The 25,258-nt window shown below is 37.2% G+C and overlaps 3 protein-coding genes, 1 long non-coding RNA gene and 2 pseudogenes across 5 annotated transcripts; 2 read left to right on the forward strand and 4 right to left on the reverse strand.

Annotated features, from left to right (window-relative positions):
- Positions 1-2,103: 2,103 nt before the first annotated feature.
- On the reverse strand, positions 2,104-4,940 carry LOC106305680 (catalase-1). The gene is made up of 7 exons (XM_013742034.1): positions 4,736-4,940; positions 4,141-4,237; positions 3,749-4,026; positions 2,878-3,654; positions 2,708-2,797; positions 2,554-2,621; positions 2,104-2,465 (listed from the first exon to the last, which is right to left on the reverse strand). The coding sequence occupies exons 1-7, from the start codon at positions 4,748-4,750 to the stop codon at positions 2,312-2,314; spliced, it is 1,479 nt and encodes a 492-aa protein (XP_013597488.1). The 5' UTR covers positions 4,751-4,940; the 3' UTR covers positions 2,104-2,311.
- Positions 4,941-5,125: 185 nt separating this feature from the next.
- On the reverse strand, positions 5,126-8,795 carry LOC106305679 (catalase-3). The gene is made up of 8 exons (XM_013742033.1): positions 8,693-8,795; positions 7,618-7,714; positions 7,244-7,521; positions 6,052-6,828; positions 5,875-5,964; positions 5,718-5,785; positions 5,528-5,621; positions 5,126-5,427 (listed from the first exon to the last, which is right to left on the reverse strand). The coding sequence occupies exons 1-8, from the start codon at positions 8,705-8,707 to the stop codon at positions 5,368-5,370; spliced, it is 1,479 nt and encodes a 492-aa protein (XP_013597487.1). The 5' UTR covers positions 8,708-8,795; the 3' UTR covers positions 5,126-5,367.
- A 3,845-nt stretch (positions 8,796-12,640) lies between these two features.
- Positions 12,641-15,052, forward strand: LOC106301417 (annotated as a pseudogene).
- Positions 15,053-15,123: 71 nt separating this feature from the next.
- Positions 15,124-18,333, reverse strand: LOC106301418 (annotated as a pseudogene).
- On the reverse strand, positions 15,657-17,725 carry LOC106301420. Of its 2 annotated transcripts, XR_001262201.1 has the most exons (4): positions 17,677-17,713; positions 17,369-17,603; positions 16,848-16,931; positions 15,657-15,840 (listed from the first exon to the last, which is right to left on the reverse strand). It is a non-coding gene; the product is annotated as an uncharacterized LOC106301420 (long non-coding RNA). The 2 variants fall into 2 exon arrangements; XR_001262200.1 differs by having other exon boundaries at positions 17,369-17,725.
- Positions 18,334-18,520: 187 nt separating the features above from the next.
- LOC106303805 (probable dolichol-phosphate mannosyltransferase) lies at positions 18,521-20,414 on the forward strand. Its single transcript, XM_013740131.1, has 8 exons — positions 18,521-18,732; positions 19,042-19,141; positions 19,248-19,281; positions 19,370-19,446; positions 19,520-19,545; positions 19,632-19,796; positions 19,877-19,991; positions 20,095-20,414. Exons 1-8 carry the CDS (start codon positions 18,614-18,616, stop codon positions 20,197-20,199), a joined length of 741 nt encoding a protein of 246 aa, XP_013595585.1. The 5' UTR covers positions 18,521-18,613; the 3' UTR covers positions 20,200-20,414.
- Positions 20,415-25,258: the final 4,844 nt, after the last annotated feature.

Here is a 25,258-nt window from a genome sequence, read left to right on the forward strand (position 1 = left end):
AAGAGGTGTCTTCGGTCCTATAATCCGGACACCCTATGATGTCAAACCAGTTGGATACAAATTGGTCTTTGTGAGGAAAAGAAACGAACATGGTGAAGTAGTGAGATATAAAGCATGGCTTGTTGCACAAGGATTCTCACAGAGACCAGAAATAGACTATGAGGAGACATACTCCCCTGTGGTGGATGCTACTACTTTTAGATTCCTGATAAGTCTGGCTATAAGAGAAAACTTAGACTTGCGGTTAATGGATGTAGTAACTGCATACTTATATGGTTCACTGGATAATGAGATATATATGAAAGTACCAGAGGGGTATTGAATTGAAAAACAAAGCAAGTTCTCGAGAACAATATTGTATAAAGTTGAACAAATCACTTTATGAATTGAAACAATCAGGTCGAATGTGGTACAATAGACTAAGTGAGTACCTAGTGAAAGAGGGCTATAAGAATGACCTCTATGTTTTTTTATAAAGAAATTCGACAATAAAGGATTTGTGATCATAGCAGTGTATGTTGATGATTTGAATATCCTAGGAACCTCTGGAGAGATTTCCCAAACAGTTGAATATCTTAAGAAAGAATTTGAGATGAAAGATCTTGGAAAAACAAAGTTCTGTTTGGGATTACAGCTTGTGTACATTAGAGATGGAATCCTTGTGCATCAAATGACATATACAGAGAAAGTACTCAAAAGATTCAATATGGCCGAGTCTCACTCATTGTCTAGCCCCATGGTCGTGAGGTCTCTCGGACTGGACACAGATCCGTTCGGCCCTAAGAATGACGATGAAGATGTCCTTGGTCCCGAAGTGCCATATCTCAGTGCCATTGGAGCTTTGATGCATCTGACTAGTCACACACGGCCAGACATATGCTTTGCAGTGAACCTACTATCTAGGTTTAGCTCTTGTCCGACCTAAAGGCACTAGAATGAGATTAAACATATACTTCGTTACCTGCAAGGAACGAAAGACTTGTGTTTATTTTATACTAACCAAAACAAAGAAGGTTTAGTTGGTTTTGCTAATGCAGGTTATCTTTCGTATCCACACAATGCTCAATCACAGACATGCTATGTGTTCACACATGGTGGAACGGCCATATCATGGCGTTCCATGAAACAGACGATCACGGCCACATCTTCAAACCATTCGGAGATCTTAGCTATTCATGAAGCCAGCCGCGAGTGTGTTTGGTTGAGGTCCATGACCCAACATGTTCGAGTTGATTGTGGGATGTCCGAAGGTAAGGATGCACCAACCGTGATGTATGAAGACAATGCAGCATGCATTGTTCAGCTCAAGGACGGTTACATCAAAGGAGATAGGACGAAGCACATCCCACCCAAGTTCTTCTTCACGTATGAACTTCAGAAAGCCGGCGAGGTTCAAGTGGTCCAAATGCGTTCCAGTGACAACTCAGCTGATCTATTTACCAAGTCACTTCCTACCTCGACGTTCAGGAAGCTCATGTATCAGATAGGTATACGTAGACTGAAAGACCTTCAGTGATGTTCATAACAGGGGGAATAATACGTGTTGTACTCTTTTTTCTCCACCATGATTTTGTCCCATTGGGTTTTCCTGGTAAGATTTTAATGAGGCAATATCCAAAGCGTATTACGAACTCTGTATGGTTATGACATCCAAGGAAGAGTTTTATAAATCATATTGTGGATGTTCATAACCGGTCCGGTCCATAACCGGTTCATACCGTTAGAGAGAGAGAGACGGCTAGAGAGAGAGTTGGCCACATTTGGTTTTTCTTTTTCTTTATTGGTTTATGATTTGTACTATTTTTTTTTCTAGTCTTTCAATTATTCTATGACGGTGTAATTCTCTATATATAAATGGTTCATTATGTTTAAAGATTAATAAGAATATAGAGATTTTATTCTCCAAGTTTCACGACAAAAAACCTTTTCTTTAATCATTGATCGTGCGTCTGACATTAGACCACAATAAAATTACAACTATAAGCAGCTCACGTCATAGATGCAAATCTGGAGGAAATAATAAGCACACTTAAAATTTAATCCAGAGCAAAATATAATAACAAATAAATACCATTTCGAGTAGAACTAGTTATGGATTATATATATCACGTTATAAGCTTACATAGCTTTTTATTATTTGCCTTAGAAAATATTCGTTGACATTGTGAATAGAAAGATTACAACATGTACTAGAAGTACCCTTCCTTAAACATTTCATTGTCACGGTTTATTTAAATGAACTATTACCAAAGAGCTTACATAGAAACCAAACCACAATAAAAGATCACTTAGTCTTTCGAGATGATACCATTCAGTACTTAGGCCTCACGTTAAGACGGGAAGCTAGTTTCTGTCCCAGCGATTTGTCTGCCTGAGTCCAGTAAGATATCCAAATGCTGCGAATCTCGTGCGTCACGCGAGGCTCCGCAAGTGCTTCAACAAAACGCTTCACGAAACGCTCTTGCCTTTTACCCGGAAAGAAAAAAAAACAATTAGAATTTTATGAAATGTGTGAAGCTTTGTGGATTTTGCAATGAGTTTTGTAGTGTCTACCTGTCTGCGTCCCAGGACCTGTATCGTTCCCCTGGCTGCTGAAAGTTGTTCTCCTTCTCAATCATGCACTGTCGTATACAGAAGATAGTATAAAAAACATTTTAATCTCACAATGTTAAAAGGATTTGTGTCAAGGCATGGAGCGGAATATGACCTTCTCACGATTTCCAGAGCAGAAAACAGGAGTTGTTGGGTATTTGTCAGCATGGCGAACCGGATTCAACCTTGAAGGGAAGTAATTAACCTGGAAAGCAACTCAACCGGTTCATATAATCAAACTATAAAAAATAAGATTGTGAATAAGCGTTTGAATGAGCTGATTACCTCCTCATCTCGGTGCATGAAGTTCATGAAACCTTCATGGTGATTGTTGTGGTGAGCACATTTTGGAGCATTAACCGGCAGCTGCAGATAGTTTGGTCCAAGACGGTGTCTCTGACTATCAGCGTAGGAGAAGATCCTGGTCTGGAGCAGCTTATCATCTGAGTAATGGACGCCAGGAACGACAATAGCAGGGCAGAAAGCAATCTGCTCATTCTCGTTAAAGAAGTTGTCGATGTTTTTGTTCAGCACCAAGCGGCCAACAGGCTGCAGAGGCAAGATATCTTCAGGCCAGATCTTGGTGACATCAAGAGGGTCGAAGTCAAACTTGTCTTCATGAGCAGGATCCATCACTTGAACGAAGAGATTCCACTCTGGATAGTTCCCAGAAGCGATTGAGTCATAGAGATCCTTGGTTGCATGGCTGTGGTTGGATCCTCCGACCTTGATAGCTTCCTCATCAAGGAGGCATTTAACCCCACAAGACGGTTTCCAGTGGAACTTGACGTAGTGAGCTTTTCCGGCTTTGTTGATAAGCATGTAGGTGTTGACACCAAAGCCATCCATGTGCCTGTAGTCCTGTGGGATACCGAGATCGTCAAAGAGGAACGAAAACATGTGAAGACTCTCAGGGTGGTGTGAGAAGAAGTCCAGTATCCTCCAGTTCTCCTGAATGTGGGATTTGGGGTTCGGTTTCAAGGCGTGGACCATGTCAGGGAACTTCATCCCGTCGCGGACGAAGAAGACAGGGAAGTTGTTGCCAACAAGATCAAAGTTCCCCTGAGTTTGCAAAACAGACTCATTAAAAGACAAGGATGTTGATGATGGCATGAAAGAGAGAGAGAGAGAGAGAGAGAGTGGGGAAAAGCTAAACCTCTCTGGTGTAGAACTTGACAGCAAAACCACGAGGATCTCTGAGAGTCTCGGGGCTGCCGCGCTCGTGGATCACAGTAGAGAAACGAACAATGACAGGAGTCTGGACGCCAGGTCCTCGGAGAAAATCAGCACAGGTAAGGTGGGTAATGTCATGGGTGACTTCAAAGAAACCTTTAGCACTAGCACCTCTGGCATGAACAACTCTTTCAGGAATCCGCTCCCTGTCAAAGTTGGCTAATTTCTCAAGCAGATGATAGTCTTCCAGAAGAATAGGGCCTGGCAAGTTACAAAAATTATAGCTTTCACAAGAAAGCTGATTCACAAAAGTCCAAAAAATGAATGGAGACATTCTCATTTAAATGTTTACTGCAAGAGATAAGAAAGACGCACCTCTGGTTCCAGCAGTCAAAGAGGAGTTGTTGTTCCAGACAGGAGCACCCGAGTTTGTCGTGAAGAAGGGCGAATCATGAGCGCTTGAAGGACGAACCTGCACCCCCAAACGATTGATGATAACATGACAGAATAATAAACAAATCAAGAGGGTCCAGAAGCAACATGAACATTAGGTAGCTACTACTTGAGCTCAAAATCCAGTAAATCGATTAAATAACGAACAAAACAACTCAAAAAATCTGAGTTAGAAACCTTAAACAATGATTATATACAACGACATCGATAGATTACGTCAACGTTTGGACTAGTTATTCCTCGAAAACGTGCATGTGGCTAAATAAACAATCAATAAACATAACCATTCACATAATCCAGTCCTAAATATATTTGATCTTTTTAATCTTAAACAAAAGCAAGTTTCTAGCAACTTCTAGAACCCTCACCAACAATCAAACCCCCGATCTATGCGAATTATACAAAAATCGAACAATCAAACTATTAGATCATTTAATCACACGAAATTGATACGAAACGGACTCAGATCCAGAATCAACCGAAACAAAATCTAAGAGAAATCGATCGGTGGTGTTACCCTGTATGGATCCATGGATGCAAAGACGATTTCGATTCGGATTTTGCCTCCTTCACGGTTTCTTTTTAGGTGAGACTGGTTTTGTATCTTTCTACGTAATCGGCGTGTGTCTCACTGTTTTATAGTGACCCCCAAGATAAATATCTTATTTTTATCCCACCGCGTTAAAATTGAGATTACGTTACCAACTAAAATAGTCGTATGTTTTTTTTTTTTTGGGGAGATTATCCAAATGATTACTTTCTCGAATCAGTCCGCCACCTAATTACCTGCTTACGTGTGCGGATAATATCCTCTTACCCTTACTTGGATTCTATACTATAACTAGACAAATCTTGTTTTCAAATTCAAGCTTATCCCTTAGTAAAATAAATAGTACTAGTCGAATTATAATACTGCATTTATTTTCATTGATTTTATTTTATTATTATGACAAACACAGAGTTTGACAAGTAATAAGATACCAAGGAAACATTTGGTTTTAAAAGGATTACAAACATCATTTTTTATTATACAGACACGAAACAGAAACAACAACAACAGCATAATCTTCTTGAGGAATTTTAAGTGATGATGGATCGTTGAGAGTATCATATGATTTGTACCTTTCCAAGGACAAGAGATTGGTCTCTCTAGATGCTTGGCCTTACGTTCAGACGGCTTGCAAGTTTCTGTCCCAGTGATCGGTCAGCCTGAGACATACAGATTTTATTAAGAATGTCAGCTTTCACAAAAATGGGAGAAAATGCAAAGTAGGAAGCACTGAGTTTGTTTCTTTTTTTTTGTTCTGACCTGAGACCAGTAAGAGATCCAGATGCCGCGGATCTCATGAGTCAGACGTGGCTCTGACAGTATCTCAACCCATCTCTTCACAAACCTGTCTTGCCTGTCACCCACCCATAAAAGTAAGCATTAGGATTCTAGTGAGTTTCAGTGAGAGAGTTACTTATGCAAAGAGAGAGAATGAGACTTCTTCTTTTACCTGTCTGGTGCCCATGATCTGTATCTGTCTCCTGGCTGCTTGAAGTTGTTCTCCTTCTTGATGATGCACTGCAACACATTGACAATGAAGAATTGTTTTAGTACACAAAATTCAAATGAAGTGAAATATAAGGTTTTGATGCCTTCAAATCATATACCTTTGTTCTGATTCCAGTGTATGATTTGTTAGGGATAGGAGCTTTCTCTGCGCAGCGGACAGGATCAAACTTTGAGGGATAGTAATTGATCTGTAAAAGCAAACACCACATTAAGATTTTGATACCAAATTAAGAAAAACAAGCAAGCATAGCTCAAATGGTACTATTTAGACTTACCTCCTCATCTCTGTGCATGAAGTTCATAAACCCTTCATGGTGATTGTTGTGGTGAGCACATTTGGGAGCATTAACCGGCAGCTGCAGATAGTTGGGTCCAAGACGATGTCTCTGAGTGTCACCATACGCAAAGATCCTACACTGGAGCAGCTTATCATCCGAGTAGTAAATCCCAGGAACCACAAGACCAGGGTTGAAAGCGAGCTGCTCAGTCTCATTAAAGAAGTTATCAATAGTCCTGTTCAGAACCAACCGACCAACAGGCTGCAGAGGCAAGATATCCTCAGGCCAGATCTTGGTCACATCGAGCGGGTCGAAGTCAAACTTATCCTCATCCGCAGGATCCATGGTCTGAATAAAAAGCTTCCACTCAGGGTAGTTACCAGACGCAATAGCATCGTGGAGATCCTTAGTCGCGTGGCTGTGGTTGGCTCCTCCAACTACCTTAGCCTCTTCATCGGTGAGATTCTTGATCCCACAAGTTGGTTTCCAGTGGAACTTCACGAAGAGAACCTTTCCGGATTTGGAGACAAGAGTGTAGGTGTGGACACCGAAACCTTCCATGTGCCTGTAGTCTTGTGGGATACCGACGTCATCAAACATCCAGCACCATGTGAGGAGACTCTCTGGTAAGTGGGACATGTAGTCCAGTATCCTCCAGTACTCCTGGATGTTTGTTTTCGGGTTCGGCTTCAGGGCGTGGACGACGTCCGGGAACTGAATCCCGTCGCGGATGAAGAACACCGGAGTGTTGTTTCCAACAAGATCGAAGTTTCCCTGAAGTGCATTAGCAATACACAAACATGAGTACTTTGATTCTAAAGAAGATAGAGGACATCTCAAAAATGGAAATTAGTAATATATTTTTTTTATCATATAACCAAATTTAAAATCGGTCCATCAGCAAATTAGTTATTATATAATCTTTTATTATATATACACATTCTAAGCATCCATAGACTAATCAACTATTAGCAAAATGATTTTTTTTAAAAACGATTATTTTTAATGGGTCTAAGAGCGGGGTCTTAAGGTGGAGTTCTTAGTGGAATATAAGAACCCGTCTCTTAACTTTTAACTTAAAAAAAACTAAGAAGCCTAGCCTAAGAACCCCCAATAATCATGTTCTAAGCATCCGCGTAGACATTAATCCTTGTGGCCTAGTGATTTCTTGAACATTAATTGTTTATACCTCTCTGGTGTAAAACTTGACGGCGAAGCCACGGATGTCTCTCATGGTTTCAGGGCTGGCACGCTCGTGAACGACGGTGGAGAAACGGACGATGACGGGAGTCTGAACACCAGGGGCTCTGAGGAAATCGGCACAAGTGAGGTTTGAAATGTCATGGGTGACCTCAAAGAAGCCCTTAGCACTGATTCCTCTGGCATGAACCACTCTCTCAGGAATCCTCTCCCTGGTGAAGTTAGCAACCTTCTCGATCAGATGGTAGTCCTCAAGAAGAACCGGACCTGCCCAGAACAAAAAGTAACAAAATTTTAGAAAACCAATCACACTCCAATACACAAGATCCGAGATTTGAACTATTTCTCTCCTAACGAATATACCTCTTTCTCCGATGGTGAGGGAGGAGATGTTGTTGGAGACCGGAGCACCGCCGTTTGTGGTGTAGAACGGAGCGTTGTACGCGCTCGACGGACGGTACTGCAAGAACCGTAATTCAATCGATTATCAGATATATCCCCAGATCAAGCAACAATCGTATCGATTCAATTTTTTTTTACCCTAATTTCAGTTGTTGGAAGAAGGAAGATATCACTTTCTATTTTACCCGCGTCTTTCTTATTCACTCACAATCCGAAATTTTAAAACTAAACCCGGTTTTACCGGGCCGGATCCGGGCCGTCGGTGGACAAAGAAGGCTTTTCATTTTGGGTGGTAACATGTCGGATTATTCGATTATTGCTTTACTTTCTCGTATATTCATTAGTCTTGTTTGATGGATCTACCACTTTTAACAGTTCGAATAATAAATCCATACGTTTTTTTTAAGAAATTCCAACGATTATCCTCATATACATACACCATGCTACCATGGTATGTTAAAAAATAATTTATAAGTGATATGTGCATTGTTTCATACGAATAAATACTTCACTTAAATTTGTTTTATTGACGACACTCTGATTAATCATATGTTTATATCTTATCTGATCAGATTATTTATATTATGATTAATTTATTGGGTAGATTTGATTAATCAGGTGCGTAGATCTGAGAAATCTATTTAACAAAATTTACAAAAACACATGCATGTTTTTAATAAAAACACACAAACAACAAAATAAGGTCTCTCGTATCAGGGAAAAAACAAACAAACCACATGTGACGTTTTTAACGCATGCACTGGTTTATAGATCAAACGAGTCGTTTTAAAAGTATGCCATCTTAGATAGCCAACCCAAAAATCAACATAACCACCTTATAGCTCAAACGATCATAGAACATAAATTAATTTTGGAAGAAAAAGCATGTATTTAACACTAAGACTCAAGAGCAACTTTCATTTTTCATTAAAAAGAGTTGGAAAAATGATCATAATGAAACATGGGATCATAGTGAAACATAATTGACTTAAGACACACACACACACAAAAAAAGTGGAGAAGAACAAGAAGATACCTTGTAAGGATCCATGGTGATGAAGAAGCTTTGATGATCCCAAAATATAACGTTTGAGGTTTTGGTATAGTGAGAGTGATGAGATCTTATATATGTGTAATGTATATATAGTGAATCGCGTGTGCTACGTTAGGTAATGGCGGCCCCCAAATGGAGGGGTACGTTTGTCTTTCCATGATCAATTTATCGATACAGTAAAAATTAGAGCTAGAAATTTTAATCATTGTCTGCGGGCCCGTCCCGTTTGACCCGCCGCAGGGCGGATGCAGATCGAACCATTTGAAAATTTTAAATCGCGGGTGCGGGTACGGGTCGAGATTATTTTGACCAGGGCAGGTGCGGGTCAGCCAAATTTGAATCGCGGGTACCCGCAAATTAAAAAAAAAAAAAAATTTGAAAAAAGAAACATTTCTGGTAAAATATATAAAAACAATAAATATTTATATAATTTTAATTATAAATATATTTTTAATAGTATTTTTTAAAAATAAATATTATATAAATAAAAAATAATTATTTTTAATTAAAATAATTATTATATAATTAGAAAATAATCATTTTTAATTAAAAGAACTATTTTTAATATAATTAATATTACCCGCGGGTTTTGGCAAGGCGGGTGCGGATATAAAATTTTTTGTTTGCGGATTATGCGGGTCGAGTTTTTGAATAGAAAAAATGATTCGATCCGCGGCGGGACGGGACAGGTCGGGGCGGGTTGATCTGCGAACCCAGCACTAGTAAAAATGGACCATTGTGACTTTTCCTTTGCGATAACAATAATGCCCCCACCCTTTTTTTTTGTCTTCAATGCCCCCACTCACCACCACCTTAGATATTTCTTTCCTGTTTTTGGCTCCAACCCGTGAGAAAAAAATCGGTAATGAATAAACAATTCATGATCCTGACAAGACAGTATTGCTAGAGAGGAAAAATAATATTAATATCTTTCGGAAACAATTATTGTGACAAAAACAGATAACCTAATCTCAAAAACAAAAAACTTTGATAAAAAATGTTATCTTATATATAAAATTATTTTTATATATTACCTGATACACAACCCATTCTCTTAATATAAATCAACAATAGTTAGCAAATCCTTGTTTTCAAAAAGAAAATTCAATGATAATTCTTCATAGTGGTGTAATATATAATTCTATCATAGCTTAGTTTATATATAGGTTAAAAGGATAAAATTTAGCTTATACGTGATAAAATAAAAGGTCTATGGTTTTACATCAGATATAGAATTTTAGTATTAAAACAATACGCAAATTTTCAAATTACAATTTGTAGATGCAAAATTATCAGATATTTATTATAGATAGAATTGATCATATTAATTCTGCATATAATATTGGTTAGAATGGTTCACTGCGATATATGAGTGAGATTCATGTGAAAAGTCAGCTCTTGTAGATATAAATTGTAAACCCTTTCTTAAAAAAAAAGAGTATTCACTGTTCAAACTGATATATACATATATATATATATATATATATATATATATATATAGTAGGAAATTAAAATATCTATGTAACATATAAAAAACTTTGTCTTAATACAAGTTTGGATTTTTAGTTTAATTCATTTTAAATGAATATATAATTTAGTTATCTTGAAATTGCATTCTATTACATGATAAGGTTGGAATTCCGTTTGATTTCCAGACATTTTGGATCTTAATTACCCTGAGCAGTTTTTATATATAAAGTAAAGTCACATGATACATTTCATCACATATGTTTGGTCTTATCGCATTAGAACTTAGAAGAGTAAGTTCGTGTCAGACACATGTTGGATAATGTAGACTGGGGTACGTAATAATTTTCCTTTTCCAATATTATATATGTTTCGATCGGTCGACCAAACCTACGGTTTGTTTTTCCAAAGTTTGCGATGTTGTCCTCCGAAAAGTAAATAAGAAATTCAGGTGGAATTAATGAGCTTTACCGGGTAATACGATTTTAATTTAGCCTCACCCATTTTGATACGGCGTTTTATACTGTAATAAATTATTAGTATTTTTATAAATCTATATCATGCATTGTTAATATTGATGATCACGAATCTAAGTTGAAATTTTTCAAAACTTAGTGTTTATTGAAAAAACAAAAATAAGCTAAAATAGTGACATTATTGAGTGGGTATGGTGGGCAGTCTATGTTTGGGAGCATGTGGCGATTATCTACACGTTACTTTGATGATGATTCGATCCATGTTTTGATTCAGGAGCTTGCGCTTGGGTCCCTTTAGAGTGAACAAGTTTTTTTTTTTTTTTGGTGTAACAGAGTGAACAAGTTGCTCTTGTTACTTCGTTTGATGCTATTACAACTAGGTGAAATTACTCCGCCACAATATATATTCTCTCATAAAGTTACAATCATTAGAAGACAATCACATCGATCTATGTCCCGTCTGACAAACTAAATTCACGTGATTGCCTTTTTTCTGAAACAAGAATGTATTCCTATACTGATCGTATGTTCCGGTTTAAAAATGTAGTTTGTCAGGTTGTGACTGGAAGATTTTTTTCATCTGGCCTCTAATTTTACTTTACTAAATTGATCTGTCGCAGCGGCAGTTTTATTTATTAAAAGTTCAGCTCTAAGACATTTTTAATCTGTTTAAGACAAGTAATATGCTGTACGTGTTAAGTGCAGTACGCTTAATCAGTCCCCATAATCGAGGATTTTCATCATTGGGTAAAAAACATATGGTTTCATTAGATTGTAATATTTTATTGTATTTAATTAGATATTGTTTTACAAATCACATATTATATATAAATTTAGTAAAATTGTTGCGCTAAAGTTCAAATCATAGAATATATACTTTTATGAAATATTAATTTAATCATAAGCCTAAAAACCATGAACATTTGACATAAAAATAGAATTTAAAAAAGGAACATTTGCAGTTTTTTTTTACGAAGAACATTTGTAGTTATCTACAAAATTATCGTATTCCTTTCTTATCAGATAAACTTGTAGTAATCATCTTACCGAAGAAAGTCTTGGTGTCGTAAAGAAAAGAAAGAAAGAAAAGTCTTGGTTTGGAGACGACAAAATAGTCACAAACCTTGAAAGATAGCAGTCTAGCTAAATTGTTTTATGTATGTAAATTTATGAAGCTGTGTAATAAGTTTCTGGCAAGTTTTGTCGCAGTACATGCGAACATCATTTACTTGTCAATTGTACTGTAGTGAAGAATTCCAAGTTTTTCAGCCTTATATAACCAAAATTCTGATATTAATTATTATATATTGGGTTGTTTGTCATGTTGATCCATATAAGTTCTTGAACTTTATACAGAACAAGACTTTCATAACAATTCTGACGAATTCACAAACTATAAAGTTGAAAAAGATAAAGTAACAGAAATGAAAGTACATTTTTCTTTATATAATCACTATTCACGCAGATAATTCAAACAACAAAAAATTATCAATGCCTATTCCTTAAAAATATCAATGGAATTACCAAATGTAAATAATAAGAGTAATTTTTCTCTCTACCTTTTTTTGTCATTTTTATATCAGTAGAACTGTTGACGCTCTGTGTAGTAATTTTTCTCTATACATATAAGGATCAATGAATAAATATATAACCGAATATATCAAATTTTATTTTTAATTAAACTAAAATATAGGACTATCAAAAGTTGTCAATTTACTTAACAAGCTTAATAATGATATTTAGATAACGTACGAGCGCAACAGGAATCCACTTGTAAGTTGCCACGTAGTAATCTTACCTTACTTTGTGACTTTATGGTGTAACTCAACGAATGAAAATGCGTTTTCGTGGATCAACACGACAAAAAAACGAGATTACACCTTATCCTGGTCCACTCTCGTTTATTTTTTTTGGAAATTAATAATTATTTTTTTGTCAATTTAGTTGAAAAATCAATAAGAAATTTTCGCACTTTGGTATTCGAATCTTTTGGTGCCTCGTTTCTACTCTGATGGTGACTTCACGAGACTTTGATTTCAGTATCTAGACTTTGTTTATTTTTTTACTGTGCATATCTTTCAGTTTTAAACTTGTAACTTTTTGTTGTTGTTTTTTTCTTCCATGTTAAATAACAATGTCAGTGTATTATTTACCAAAGTATTTTACAACTTATAAATTTCACGAGCATGAGAAAAAAAAAATCACGATTTGAAATTTGATGCGCTTTGTATATCTAAAAAAATTCTGTTACTTTCTTTCATTTGAAAAATTTCAGTCGATTTTCGAAACAAATTTCAACCTACCAAATAACATTGGAAACACTTAATCCTGAAGTTCAAATATGCTAAGTTAGTTTAAATAACATAGTTTCTTACAGAGCGTGTTAAAATATGTCCGGTGCTTATATATACAAATTCCTATCTATATTATCATGATAGGCTTATAAAATGAGAATATCTTTGATGGTGGTGATGATATTTAGAAAAATCAGTGTGATCATGTAAAAATAGTCTGATCTTTAGAGAAACATGAAACGGCAAGTAGTTTCATCATCAGAGTGGTTGGTTGGTCTTTGGGAGGTTGATAGTGGATGGAAGGAATTAATTGGTATGTTTTCATATATAAATAAGAATAATATTGCTAAAATTTGAGTATGATCTGTTTGCCTTGCTGGATCCACAAGGCCTTACTTAGTTCAATCATCTTTTGTGGCTGTTCAGGTGACTGGACCAAAGAGATGAGTTCATAGGTCTGGTTCCTGATCTGATGAGAACATGAAGATCATGTAGGGTTTCTAAAATCTCTTTCTCTTTTTTGGGAGTTGATCTTGCAGCAACAAGAAGCTTGAATGAAGTCAAAATCAGTAGTTGACAATACTCTTTTCTTGCTCATATAATTAATGAAACCATAAGACGATTAGGTGAAACTATTCTCGAAAGTAAACAGAGACGCGGAGTCGTTACAAAAGCATTATCCAGATATTTATTGTTGAGTTTAATTATTGGAGACCCCAGGGTTGTAAACTTGTCAAAAACATACATGAGACTTGAAAAAAAGGCATAAATATAGATTTTTCAGTTAAAGACGTTAGCAACTCCAAATAGGTATCTGAAGGTGACACAGTTCTTGGAGTGCTTCTCTCTCATTTCACCGACCAGCTCTATTCTCTGGCGATTTAAACCTCATTTGGCTCCAACATGTAACACTCATTATTATTTCTAAAACTAGGTTCTGCTTCCTACTGTTTCTCGATGAATAACTGGAACCGTGTGGTTCAAGGAGCTGAACCTAGATACGGTGCTTTGCTTCATCAAGCCTCTGTGTACGGTGTAGCTACTGGGTATTGCATCTCAGCTTCTCTTCTCACAATCATCAACAAATGGGCAATCATGACATTCCGTTACCCTGGTGCACTAACCGCTCTTCAATACTTCACAAGCGTGGTCGGTGTCTTGCTATGTGGTCAGTTTAACCTCATCGAGCACGATCCTCTCAACCTCGTAACCATGTGGAGGTTTCTTCCTGCAGCTATCATCTTTTACTTGTCACTTTTCACCAACAGTGAGCTTCTACTCCACTCTAACGTCGACACTTTCATCGTGTTTCGTTCTGCTGTTCCTATACTCGTCGCCATTGGAGAGACCCTTTTCTTGAACCGGCCTTGGCCTTCTTTTAAAACATGGATATCTCTTGCTACCATCCTTGGAGGAAGCTTGCTCTACGTGCTCACTGATTACCAGTTTACCATCACAGCGTACAGCTGGGCTATTGTCTATAGATCTTGTCTACATCAAGCACGTGGTTACGACCATAGGGTTAAACACTTGGGGTCTTGTGCTTTACAACAACCTCGAGGCTCTTCTCTTGTTCCCACTTGAGCTGGTTATAATGGGAGAGTTGCAGAAACTAAGGCATGGGATCACTGATAAGCCTGATTGGCACACTTTGCCAGTGGTTTTCCCTGTGGGACTATCTTGTTTGTTCGGTTTGGCCATCTCTTTCTTTGGTTTTTCGTGCCGCCGAGGGATTTCTGCTACAGGGTTTACGGTTCTTGGCATTGTGAATAAACTGTTGACGGTTGTGATCAATTTGGTTATATGGGATAAACACTCGAGTTTCATTGGAACTTTGGGACTCTTGATCTGTATGTTTGGTGGAGTCATGTATCAGCAGTCCACAAGAAAGAAACTGAAAGGTGTACGAGAAGATAAGCGGCAAGAACAAGTTGGCGATCAAAAGAAACTGCAAGAGAACGAGGAAGCTCATAAACTATGATCACACAAACGAAGCAACCTATACATGCTATCTTACATAGTATTTATGTACTGTTCTCTACAAAAAAATTACTATTTTTATTTCCCAAAGAATAAAATGATATAATACTCCTCATTCAAATGCATGACTAACAGAATAAGTCACTGTGATGTGCTTGTTATGTTCGTTATCTAGTCCCACAAATTGCTAGAAATGGAGAATGAGAAAAACATAACATAAGGAAATTATGTTGGACCCATACAGAACTAATAGTGCATCTGGACATATCTTTCACTCTAGTTAGCCTGGATAATATTGGTTTAACAAAGCAATACATAGCAAAAGCAGGAGAGGCTGGCTTAGTCACAGAGTCGAAGCTTATATGTTGACGGATCATCTCGTCACAGGTGGTACAGCTCCTCTTACTCGAGTTCCACGTCCAGTAGCCGGAGCCTTTTATAATAACATCACAGAGATTCAAGGATAGAACAATTAGTAGTAACAAAAGAAGAAACAAACAAGGACTTGATAAAATAGAACTAACTTTGCCTCGCATTTAGGGATGTTAAGTCATGGGTTAGGGCCCAACCCTCTCTAGTGTAATATAAACCCAACCCTATTTTAACCCAGCCCTATTTTAACCCTTCTTTAATTATAGGGTTAGGGCTGACAATTAATTTTTTGAAATGTAATAATGTTTTGTATATCAAATTTAATCAAAGTTTACATGTTTTTAAATACTCAAAATATGATTATATAAATGAAAAAGTCTCTTTTATTCATTTTTGTCCTCAAATTCAAAGTATGAAATTAAAAAAACCAAAGTTTACATGTTTTTATTCATGAAGTGTAAAAATCAAAATTCCAATAAGTCATGTAAAGCAAAGCTCCACTCTCCAAGTCTCTAACACTCAATTCAACTTTCACTCCACTCTGCAAAAACAAGAGAGATGACAGTCACTAGAAGTTCTAGTTTAGAACAAACATGAGACAACTAAAGATCGATTTCAATATTGACAGTACCATGTCTTTGGCTGCATCAATAGCCACCGTTTCAACCCCTAGCTCAAATATGTAATATATATTTATTAGCATTAGAAGTTACTTTTAGCTTTAACTTGGATTAGAATAATGTTAAATAGTGATGCTTCCTTTCATGAGCACAATTCCTCTACATATTCAGACAGAGAGACTCACTCATCAACTTGGTTCGAAAAAGCGAGAGTTTTTGTCGCCATGGCGCTAAGGCGCCCAAGGCGATGCCCTCAACGCTTAGGGACACCCTTGCCAGGCGAGGTACATAGATCCCTAGCTTTTCTCGCTTTTTCCTCGCTTTTGCAATATCCATAGAGCGCTAAAAGCGGCGTTTAGTTGTGCCTACACAAAAAAAGAAGATTTGCTTAAAAATGTACACTTAACAAAACAGTTTTGTCAGAATATTTAGTATATCGAAAAGTAAATACTCTTCCCACGTATTAGGCGTGTAGAGGAGGGTATCCACAACCCCACTAACCTAGGATGCAATCCCACTAACCCTAATGTCTTCTCCTATATAAGAACCATACAAACCTGAAAGTAAAACTCATTAGCTTTTCCTCTCTACAACTTACGGCAGTATCTTCATCTTCATTATACTCCAAGTCCATCAATTCGTTTTCTGCCTCAAGAGCTGCCATTCTTTGTACTGTTTGTGAGTCCATGCTGCAGCCTGCAACAAAAAATAAAAATTCTATTATTACTTTGGGATTCTTTGAAGCAAATATGATTGAACACATGGAAGAACACAAGTTAACCACTAAGAGAACACAAGCTAGGCACACGCAAGACAATTACACCACAGAGAGTTGAGTTGTAAGATCAGACATTGACACAAACAAAAAGAACAAATATTATTCATATAGTGTAAATGTTCGAGCTTCCCAAAAGATGTGATGACTTACAAATATTGTAAATGTTCGAGATTCCCAAGCTCAGGTGCAAGATGCCAAGATGTCCAATAGCTTTTCTAAACCGGATTGGTCCTCCTGAAGCAAATCAATATAATATCGTTTCCTTTTAATACTCAGTCAGTGCAGTCACACATTCACAAGCTAGACACAGAACAAAACTGAATCCAAAAAAAAATAATATAGTTTCACAAGTTACAACTCAAAGTCGATCAACAAGAGAACATAGTAAAACCTAATAAAAAAAAAAGGAACAACCTTTCAGTTGTTTAACTATCGTTATGAGCAGATCGAGGCAAGCAAAAACAACTTGTTTGAAACAAGGGACAAAGACAAGTGTCGTGGAGAAGTAGGAGAAGGAGAACAGTAGAAGTCTCTTCACTTTCGTGCGGGTTTATAACCCATCACAATGGAACTCAATTAGCGTAAGATAGAACCATAAGTCAATCAATCAAACAAATACAACTAGAAGTCTACAAGTCTAAGAGAAGATAACCCAGAAGGTCGAGAGATACCTTTGATTTCGTTTTCGTTTTCAGAAGATCCATGTGAGATGAAATTAGAACGTCCATGTTACGGATCCATCGATTTCGATTCAGAACAAACCCTTAGCCTTCGATTTCATTTTCGTCTTCATAAGAACATATGGCCTTCGATTTCGATTCAGGACAAACCCCTCGCCTTCGATTTCGATTCAGAACAAACCCAGAACCTTTGATTTTGATTTCGATGTCAAGTTGTACGGTATAACTGAAAGAGAATGGAAAATAATTAACCCTATTGGTACCCTAGCGTAAAATTAGACGGCCCATTCTTAACCCACATTAAAAAATACGGGTTTTGGGTTATAAATTTTCATGCGGGCCGGGCTACCCCTTTAGAAATGAGCCCACGACAACATCCCTGCTCGCATTGCAGCTCTATCTCTGCCAACACCCAGTGATCCGCCCTTTCCCTGCATCAATAAAAGTATTATAAAGAGACGCAAACATAAAGGGTATCAGAAAGCAGATACCTTGATTCGAGCATCTAAGCGCTTGAACATGGGAGCATGCTTGAGAATGTCTGGTATGACCATAAACCTGTCAACATCTCTCCATAGGTTACTAATCCATCTACGAACGAAAGTAAATAAAAATTAAATAAAAAAGTGCATAAAGCACACCTGACTTTGCTGCCACGAATGAAGATATGCTCAAGCTGTGATACCTTAGCATCCTGTGACACAAAACGAAAGTTTGACAATTAACAAGAAGAAGTTGCCAATCTGAGTAAAGAGTAGCAATGATTCAAAACACAATGGATCGATAAGGTGTAGATAACAGATGATTGACCATGGCGGTAAAGGTAATGTCCTCGAGCTGACAGTTCCAGTTATCCTCACACTCGATCATGCTCCCTCTGTAGAGCTCGCCGCTCTTCAGCTCAACCGTCACGACATGACCCGAAGCTTCACCGGTATCCCCAGACTTGGGCTCATCTCTGTTAAACCCTAATTAACAACACCTTCCTTTCCTTCCCTTTCACTCGATTCGCAGTAGGCTGTTTTATAAAAGCAGTTTTATGAATTGGGCTTTACATTTAGCCCATTAATCACACTTAAGGCCCTGTTTTATAAATTGCTTTTTTTTTACTCCTTATATTCTAACATTAATTGTACTCTAGACCTTACTTTTCTGTAGAGAGAGTCACACACACAGACGACGGTTGATTTCACGGAGAGCCGATCGGGCAGGTTATAAGGTTATTGATCGGCTGATATGGCGGAGGAGAAGGAGAGGAAAGGAGATGGAAAGCACAAGTATAGCATAATCGTTCCTACCTACAACGAGCGCCTCAATATCGCCCTCATCGTCTACCTCATCTTCAAGCATCTCCGGTAAAATCGATATCTCGGGTTATTGTTTTCTGTATCGCATTTGGCTCGAATTCGATTCTGATCGCCGCATTAGTGATGCAGTATCTCTCGTTATGGATCATTGGTTTTACATCGCACATCCAGATTTTGTTCTTAGAACCTCCGGTTTAGTGATCGGAGAAGCTAGGTTTTGTAATCGATTCTAGCTGTGGCTGGCTTATAAGAGATGAACCGTTTTGTTTGTTGAGTAGTAGACTCTTCTCTGGTTAATGTTAATTTGAGAATCATTCACCAATGTTAAGGCAATCTACCACTTGTTGTGTGATGTAGGGATGTTGATTTTGAGATAATTGTTGTGGATGATGGGAGTCCTGATGGCACACAAGAAATCGTCAAGCAACTTCAGCACTTGTATGGTGAAGACCGCATTGTGAGTACAGTTGACGAGTTAGGGCTTGAATATGTTGTTTTTTTTTTTTGTATGCTTTTTTTTTTGTGTTTAGTTGAGCTCTGTGTTCGTCTTTGTTATGATGCAGCTTCTAAGAGCTCGAGCCAAGAAGCTTGGTTTGGGTTTGTATCTGTAACTCCCATCATCTTCTATTACTTTGCTTTGCAAGAAGTGCATGATTATTAATCTTGTTTGCGTCATCAATTTCAGGAACTGCGTATATCCATGGTTTGAAGCATGCTACAGGTGATTTCGTCGTAATCATGGATGCTGATCTTTCGCATCATGTAAGAGACATCAACTGAACTATCTTGTTTTCTTGTCTTTTTGTTGCTCTGACTCAACTTTTCTCTTGTGAAGCCAAAGTATTTACCAAGTTTCATCAAGTAAGTAGAGTTTCTTCATCTCTTACAAAAATCTCGTAGGCTTATAATGATCTTCATTTGACTCTGTTTTTGTCTATATCACGAAGGAAACAACTAGAGACAAATGCAAGTATAGTAACGGGTACACGATATGTGAAAGGTGGTGGTGTACACGGGTGGAATCTTATGCGTAAACTCACAAGCAGAGGAGCGAATGTGCTAGCTCAAACACTTTTATGGCCTGGTGTATCTGATTTAACCGGATCCTTCCGGTAAATTCCAGTAAACTTTTGTGGCTTTACTTTTCCTGATTCATTTGACTGACCTTCACACACTTTTTTTTATTTGAAAGGCTATACAAGAAATCTGTGCTTGAGGACGTGATAAGTTCATGTGTGAGTAAAGGTTATGTCTTTCAGATGGAGATGATTGTTCGTGCTACCAGAAAAGGATACCATATTGAAGAGGTCTCTCTCTCTCTTCTTTGTATAGAAATCCATTTGTGATTTTGATTCCTTTTAAAGCATTCGGTATTCATATGGTTCCTCTGATTCTCGTCTTGATCTGCAGGTGCCGATCACTTTTGTGGATAGAGTCTTTGGAACTTCGAAGCTGGGAGGATCTGAAATAGTGGAATATCTAAAAGGGCTCGGCTATCTTCTCCTAACGACTTAAAGAGACACCAAGCAGCTCAACACACGCATGAATCTTTCTTTATACTCGTCTCTTAACACCTGAACTCTGATCCATGTCTTTTAGAACTTCACTTCAGCTTTGACTACGGAGACATAGTTTTGCCTCTTTCAAAGACTAAGGTTCATGTCATTGACATTGTTCGTTTTGAATGCTATACTCTCTCTACCTTAGGTAATAGACTTATATTCTGGTAATGGGCTTTACTGTTTGGCAACTTTACAAGAAATCAGGCGAGGCCCAATAGGAAGTCAATCATATGAACCACGTCGCTGATAAACTTTCCAAACATTCACTTCTGCTAGAGGCATTTGATTGAAATCATTACCATTTCTGTCCGAACTCATTAAGGCCTTGAACAGTTGGCTAAAGAGCTCTCCGAAGAAAGAACCACAAGAACCAACACCAGATCTATCAGAAGAGGCACCACTGTTTGATGTTATCAACAGTTGGTCACAAGCCCTAGAGGGATCATATAAAGAGGAGGAGTTTACAGAAGCGTATGTACGATGGTGATGCATGTAAACCATCGGGGGAGAAACCGAGGATGGAGTTGGAGGAGCAAAGGAATCTTAATGGTGGCGATAATACGGATATAGAGAGGAAACTTGTGATGCTGGAGGAGGAAGAGCAGAAGATGCATAGGAAGATGTAGACAGTGCCATCTGTTGAAGTAATGGGGAGTTTAAATGTGAAGTTTAGCATGGAACAAATTTACAAATGTATGGAGAAATTGGCTGCAAACTCGAAGCAGACTTATGAGGAACTTGACTTGATATGCACACGTAAAGTAACGGTTTGATTTGGTATGTTACCCTTGTGTTCTTGGAAGAGTTTTAAAAATGCGTATTTGATTGTTGACAGTAGAGGTATGGATCTATTTATATATGCCTTTGTATGTATTCAGATCATGAACATGAGATTAAGTTCCAACTTACAAGTCAAAAAGTAGGAGTATTCTTGCGTCACAAGAAGTCTCCTCGAAACATTTTGATGATCAGCAACGACAATATGCAGAGCAAAGACACATCAAGCATGTTGCAGAAACCTGACCTCCAGAGCCGTGCGAGCATTTATGGTTACTCTACACGAATCATAAAAATCTCAACAATAAAAAATAAAAATAAATATTTTAATAGAGAAGAACATATAAATAATTAAACTAATAAAAAATTGTAATTATACAAAAAGATTTTTTATATTTATTAAAAATATTAATCAAATATTTATCATTAAATATTCTAGTTAATTTTAAGATAAAATAATTAAATTACTCAATGTTTTATGCCATAATCAAACAAAGATAAAATTTGACTAACTTTAGCTTTAATATTTCAAAAATGCATTCAGACCTATAATCACTAATATCTAATTATTTTAGTTATTTAGCAGTTCTTTACATTGTTTCTTACTTAGGAAACTCATGTGTTCGTTAATTATAGGCTCATGTTTTTAATCAAAATTATTATCTTGCTTTCGTTGTATATACTCCAATTCTAGTGGTTATATTATGAATGGTAATAGTCAACAGATGATGCCCTTGGATCTTTATTTATTTTTTGCTGCCATAAGCGAAAGTTTCTTTTTTCAACGCTGTGGCACGGCACTGCTGACCTCGTTTAATCTGTTGAACCAATAAATAATATTCGTGATTATGTGTGTCTGTAAGCATGTTGAGATGGATTATATTAGAAAAGTATCCCTCCATCTGACAGACTAGCTCTACAGTTCTCCAGACCTGTGCTTGATCTAGCAAAGAGATGGTATTGTGCTAAAAAATTTGTGGTGATCATTGTACAGGTCCCTCCAGCTGAGCTAAGAGGTTTTGTTGCTCACTCATCCTCAAATTGTTGTTGCCGCAGTCATCCCGCAAGTCACAACAACAACACCTAACTTTCATGTTTTTATTTTATTTTATCGGAAACTTCAAGTTCATAACAGTTTGAAAAAAAAAAAAGTTCACAACAGTTTGGCGATTTACAGGTTTCCAGACAAAGAAGCATTGCAGTTTCCAATGGCGGCTCTATACTGTAAAAGCATTTCCAATGTAAAATTATATTATTTTTTCTCCAAAATAGAATAACTATATAATGAATTTGACTTAGCTTCAATCTTACTCTAATTTTATGTGAAAAATAAAACAATGAATAAAAAAGTAAAAGAATTATTCTATTTATGAGGTAAATCTATGTTAACTTTATTATGAAATGAGAAAATAGAATGGAATTAAAGCATTTTTTATTTCAAACTTCATTTTGGAATAAATATAAAGTATGGTTAGAGAGATGCTCTAAGCAAAAAAAGAATACAAGTAGCACCGTACAAGGGGTACAACTTACAAAAGTGTTTATGATCAAATATATGCTCAGTCTCAAATTTTAAGTCCGACTATATTATTGTTATTAGCTAATTAATTAAAGTTTACAAAAATTAAAAACTGTCTGCTCTCATTATTTTTGTTCATTTCCACTAATGGAATCAAATACCCTACTTACATGATAATTAAAAATTATAATAGGCAAAACAGAAAGAAAAAAAACGAGTGTGATTCTCTCTCCTCTATCTCTTTTCTCTCCCAACCTTTCGTTTCCAAACCAACGCATGTGCTCACCCTCCCGTGAACGGCCGCGCGTACGCGTGCGTGCTGCGGCCGGCGGGGCTCCTTCTTCCCTTCCTGTTTTCTCTTTTTGCTCTCCAACGCCTCTTCCTCTCCCCTTCCGATATGTGCGTTCTTCTAGGTCGGGGCTCGCGTCTCCGGTGGAAGCTCCAGTCGCAAGGAGTCTACACATGGTGGAGGTGGCTCCTTCTCCGGACTTACGGCGAGGGCTTGGCGAGGTGGGGCGGTTCTGAGTCGGCTTTTAGGGTTTATGGAGCGCCTCCTTTTTTCCTCTTTGGAATGCTCCGTATTTTTGTCGTCGGGTTGGAGAGATTCCGGTACTTGCGCACCGTAATCAGGAGTGCTCCGGGTTCTTGTGGCTTTGGAGGCGAGGGTTGAATTTGGATGTGACCGTGGTGGAAGTGTCTGGTTTTGTTTCTCGTGTGTGTGCCTATAGTTTTGTCTCGAGTGGTCGTCTATGGCTACAAGGGCTTTCCTAGTTGCCCAACAACTCCTTCAAGCTTTGTCTCCCGGCTTCTCGTTCAGTTCACTCCGTGTGTAGGCGACGGCCTACTTTCAGGATTTAATCTTGCTATTCATTGTGGTATCACTCTCCGTGGGCTCTGAGGATTGTTTGTTTCGTGGTCAAGAAATTGTTCTTCGGTTCTCAAAGACTATGGATGCGGAGATGGCTCTCGGGAGTCATTAGTCGTTCCAGAATCAGCATCTAGTCCTAGCTCACATCCCAACTCTGTGGTCTTGGTCTTGTCCCAATCTGCGGTGGTGTTGTAGGCTTTACTGCATAGGTATTGAGGCTTCTGTTCGGGAGGTGGCGATGGTTTCAACCCGATTTTATGCAGGTTCGCTGGATGGCAGAAGCGAGCGCTTGCTCGTTTAGGGACGCGGTTCAAGCGTCGCGTGGCGTTACTTTCTTCCAGCTTTGGTGGCATTGCAAGGTCTTGGTAAGTTTTTGAAACTTCCCCTTCGGTCATCTTGAGCTTCATAGACAGAGAAAGTTATAAGTTTGTGGAGATCATCGGGAACCAGCTACTCCGAAGACGTCAAAGGAAATCCCGGCAGCCGAGACAACGAGGAGAACCTCACTTTTCCGAGAATCACGTTGATGGTTGAGAACGACTACCGATATCGAAGGATTTCGAAAAATAAACTAGCGGAACGTGCCGGGTTTAGTGGGTGGGCGAAGCTAGTCTTGTAATAGTTTTGATTTCGACATTTTGTTCAAAACAAGCTTGTAACCGTATCTGATTCTCGATTCATCGGCAGATTTTATATATATATATTTAAAAAAAAAAATTATAATAGACGATCATGCATGATAACACGAGGAACTAAAAGTCCCGACGTGAATCACGTGATGATGATGACTATACCAATTTATGTATATGGACAAAAACTCTTAAAAACCTTTATTTAAAATGATAGTGCGTCTGGCTTTTTACCAAAATAATTATTCCAACTATAAGCTCACGTCATAGAGCAAATCTGGAAGAATTTATAAGCACACTAAATCCATTTCGAGTAAAACCAATTCATGGATTGTGTACTACATGTCATAAGCTACGTAACGCGGAGCTTTTTATTGTTTGCCTTATAAAATATTCGTTGATATTATTTTCTTAAAAAGTTTACAAACATGAATTACCCTTCTTTAAGCAGATAACTGTCACAGTTTATTGTAAAGATCTATAACATTTTATATATTGTGAATAAAACCAAATATATATTTTGTCGTCTACTACTCACACACACATACTTTCAGATTCAAAATATGACACAAAAATAACATTAACAAAGAAAATGTAAATACGGTATACAAATTTTTGATTGAATCACATTATATCATGTTAGGTCTCTGCAATGAAACGTTAACATTCGACTTCCAAATTTATAAAAATATTTATAGAACATTACTATATTATGTTTGGAACTTGCTATCATAGTAGATTTTAGGTTCACTTGATCTAAACTTGTTGGTGATCAAATCTGAAGCACGAAAAAGAATTAGAAGAAGAACAAAAAAAAGAGAAGAAAAACATAACGTGCAGTTACAAAAAAAAAAAAGAAAAACATAACGTGGAATTAGTAAACTCTTTCTCAAAAAAAAAAAAACATAGCATGGAATAGTTACTGTTTCAGCCTCTTTTTGTAACTATTGTTTCACTGTTTTGGTTTGACGAATGAATGTTTAGTTTGTAGTAGAATATTTATGATTGGCAAAAAAAATATACAAAAGAAACTCTATAAATAAATTCTTGATAAATTAATAAATATGGTATATTAATAAATTTCTTCGATTCTAAGTTGGTCAATTTAAAATATGACACAAATCAATAAGATAATATTTTTTTAAAAAATCTTATATAAATATATAGTTTCATTAAAATCATAAATTAATAATTTATATGTATATATTTTATAAAAGTA

The sequence above is a fragment of the Brassica oleracea genome, chromosome C7 (genome assembly GCF_000695525.1).
Source record: "Brassica oleracea var. oleracea cultivar TO1000 chromosome C7, BOL, whole genome shotgun sequence".
NCBI classification, from domain to species: Eukaryota; Viridiplantae; Streptophyta; class Magnoliopsida; order Brassicales; family Brassicaceae; genus Brassica; species Brassica oleracea.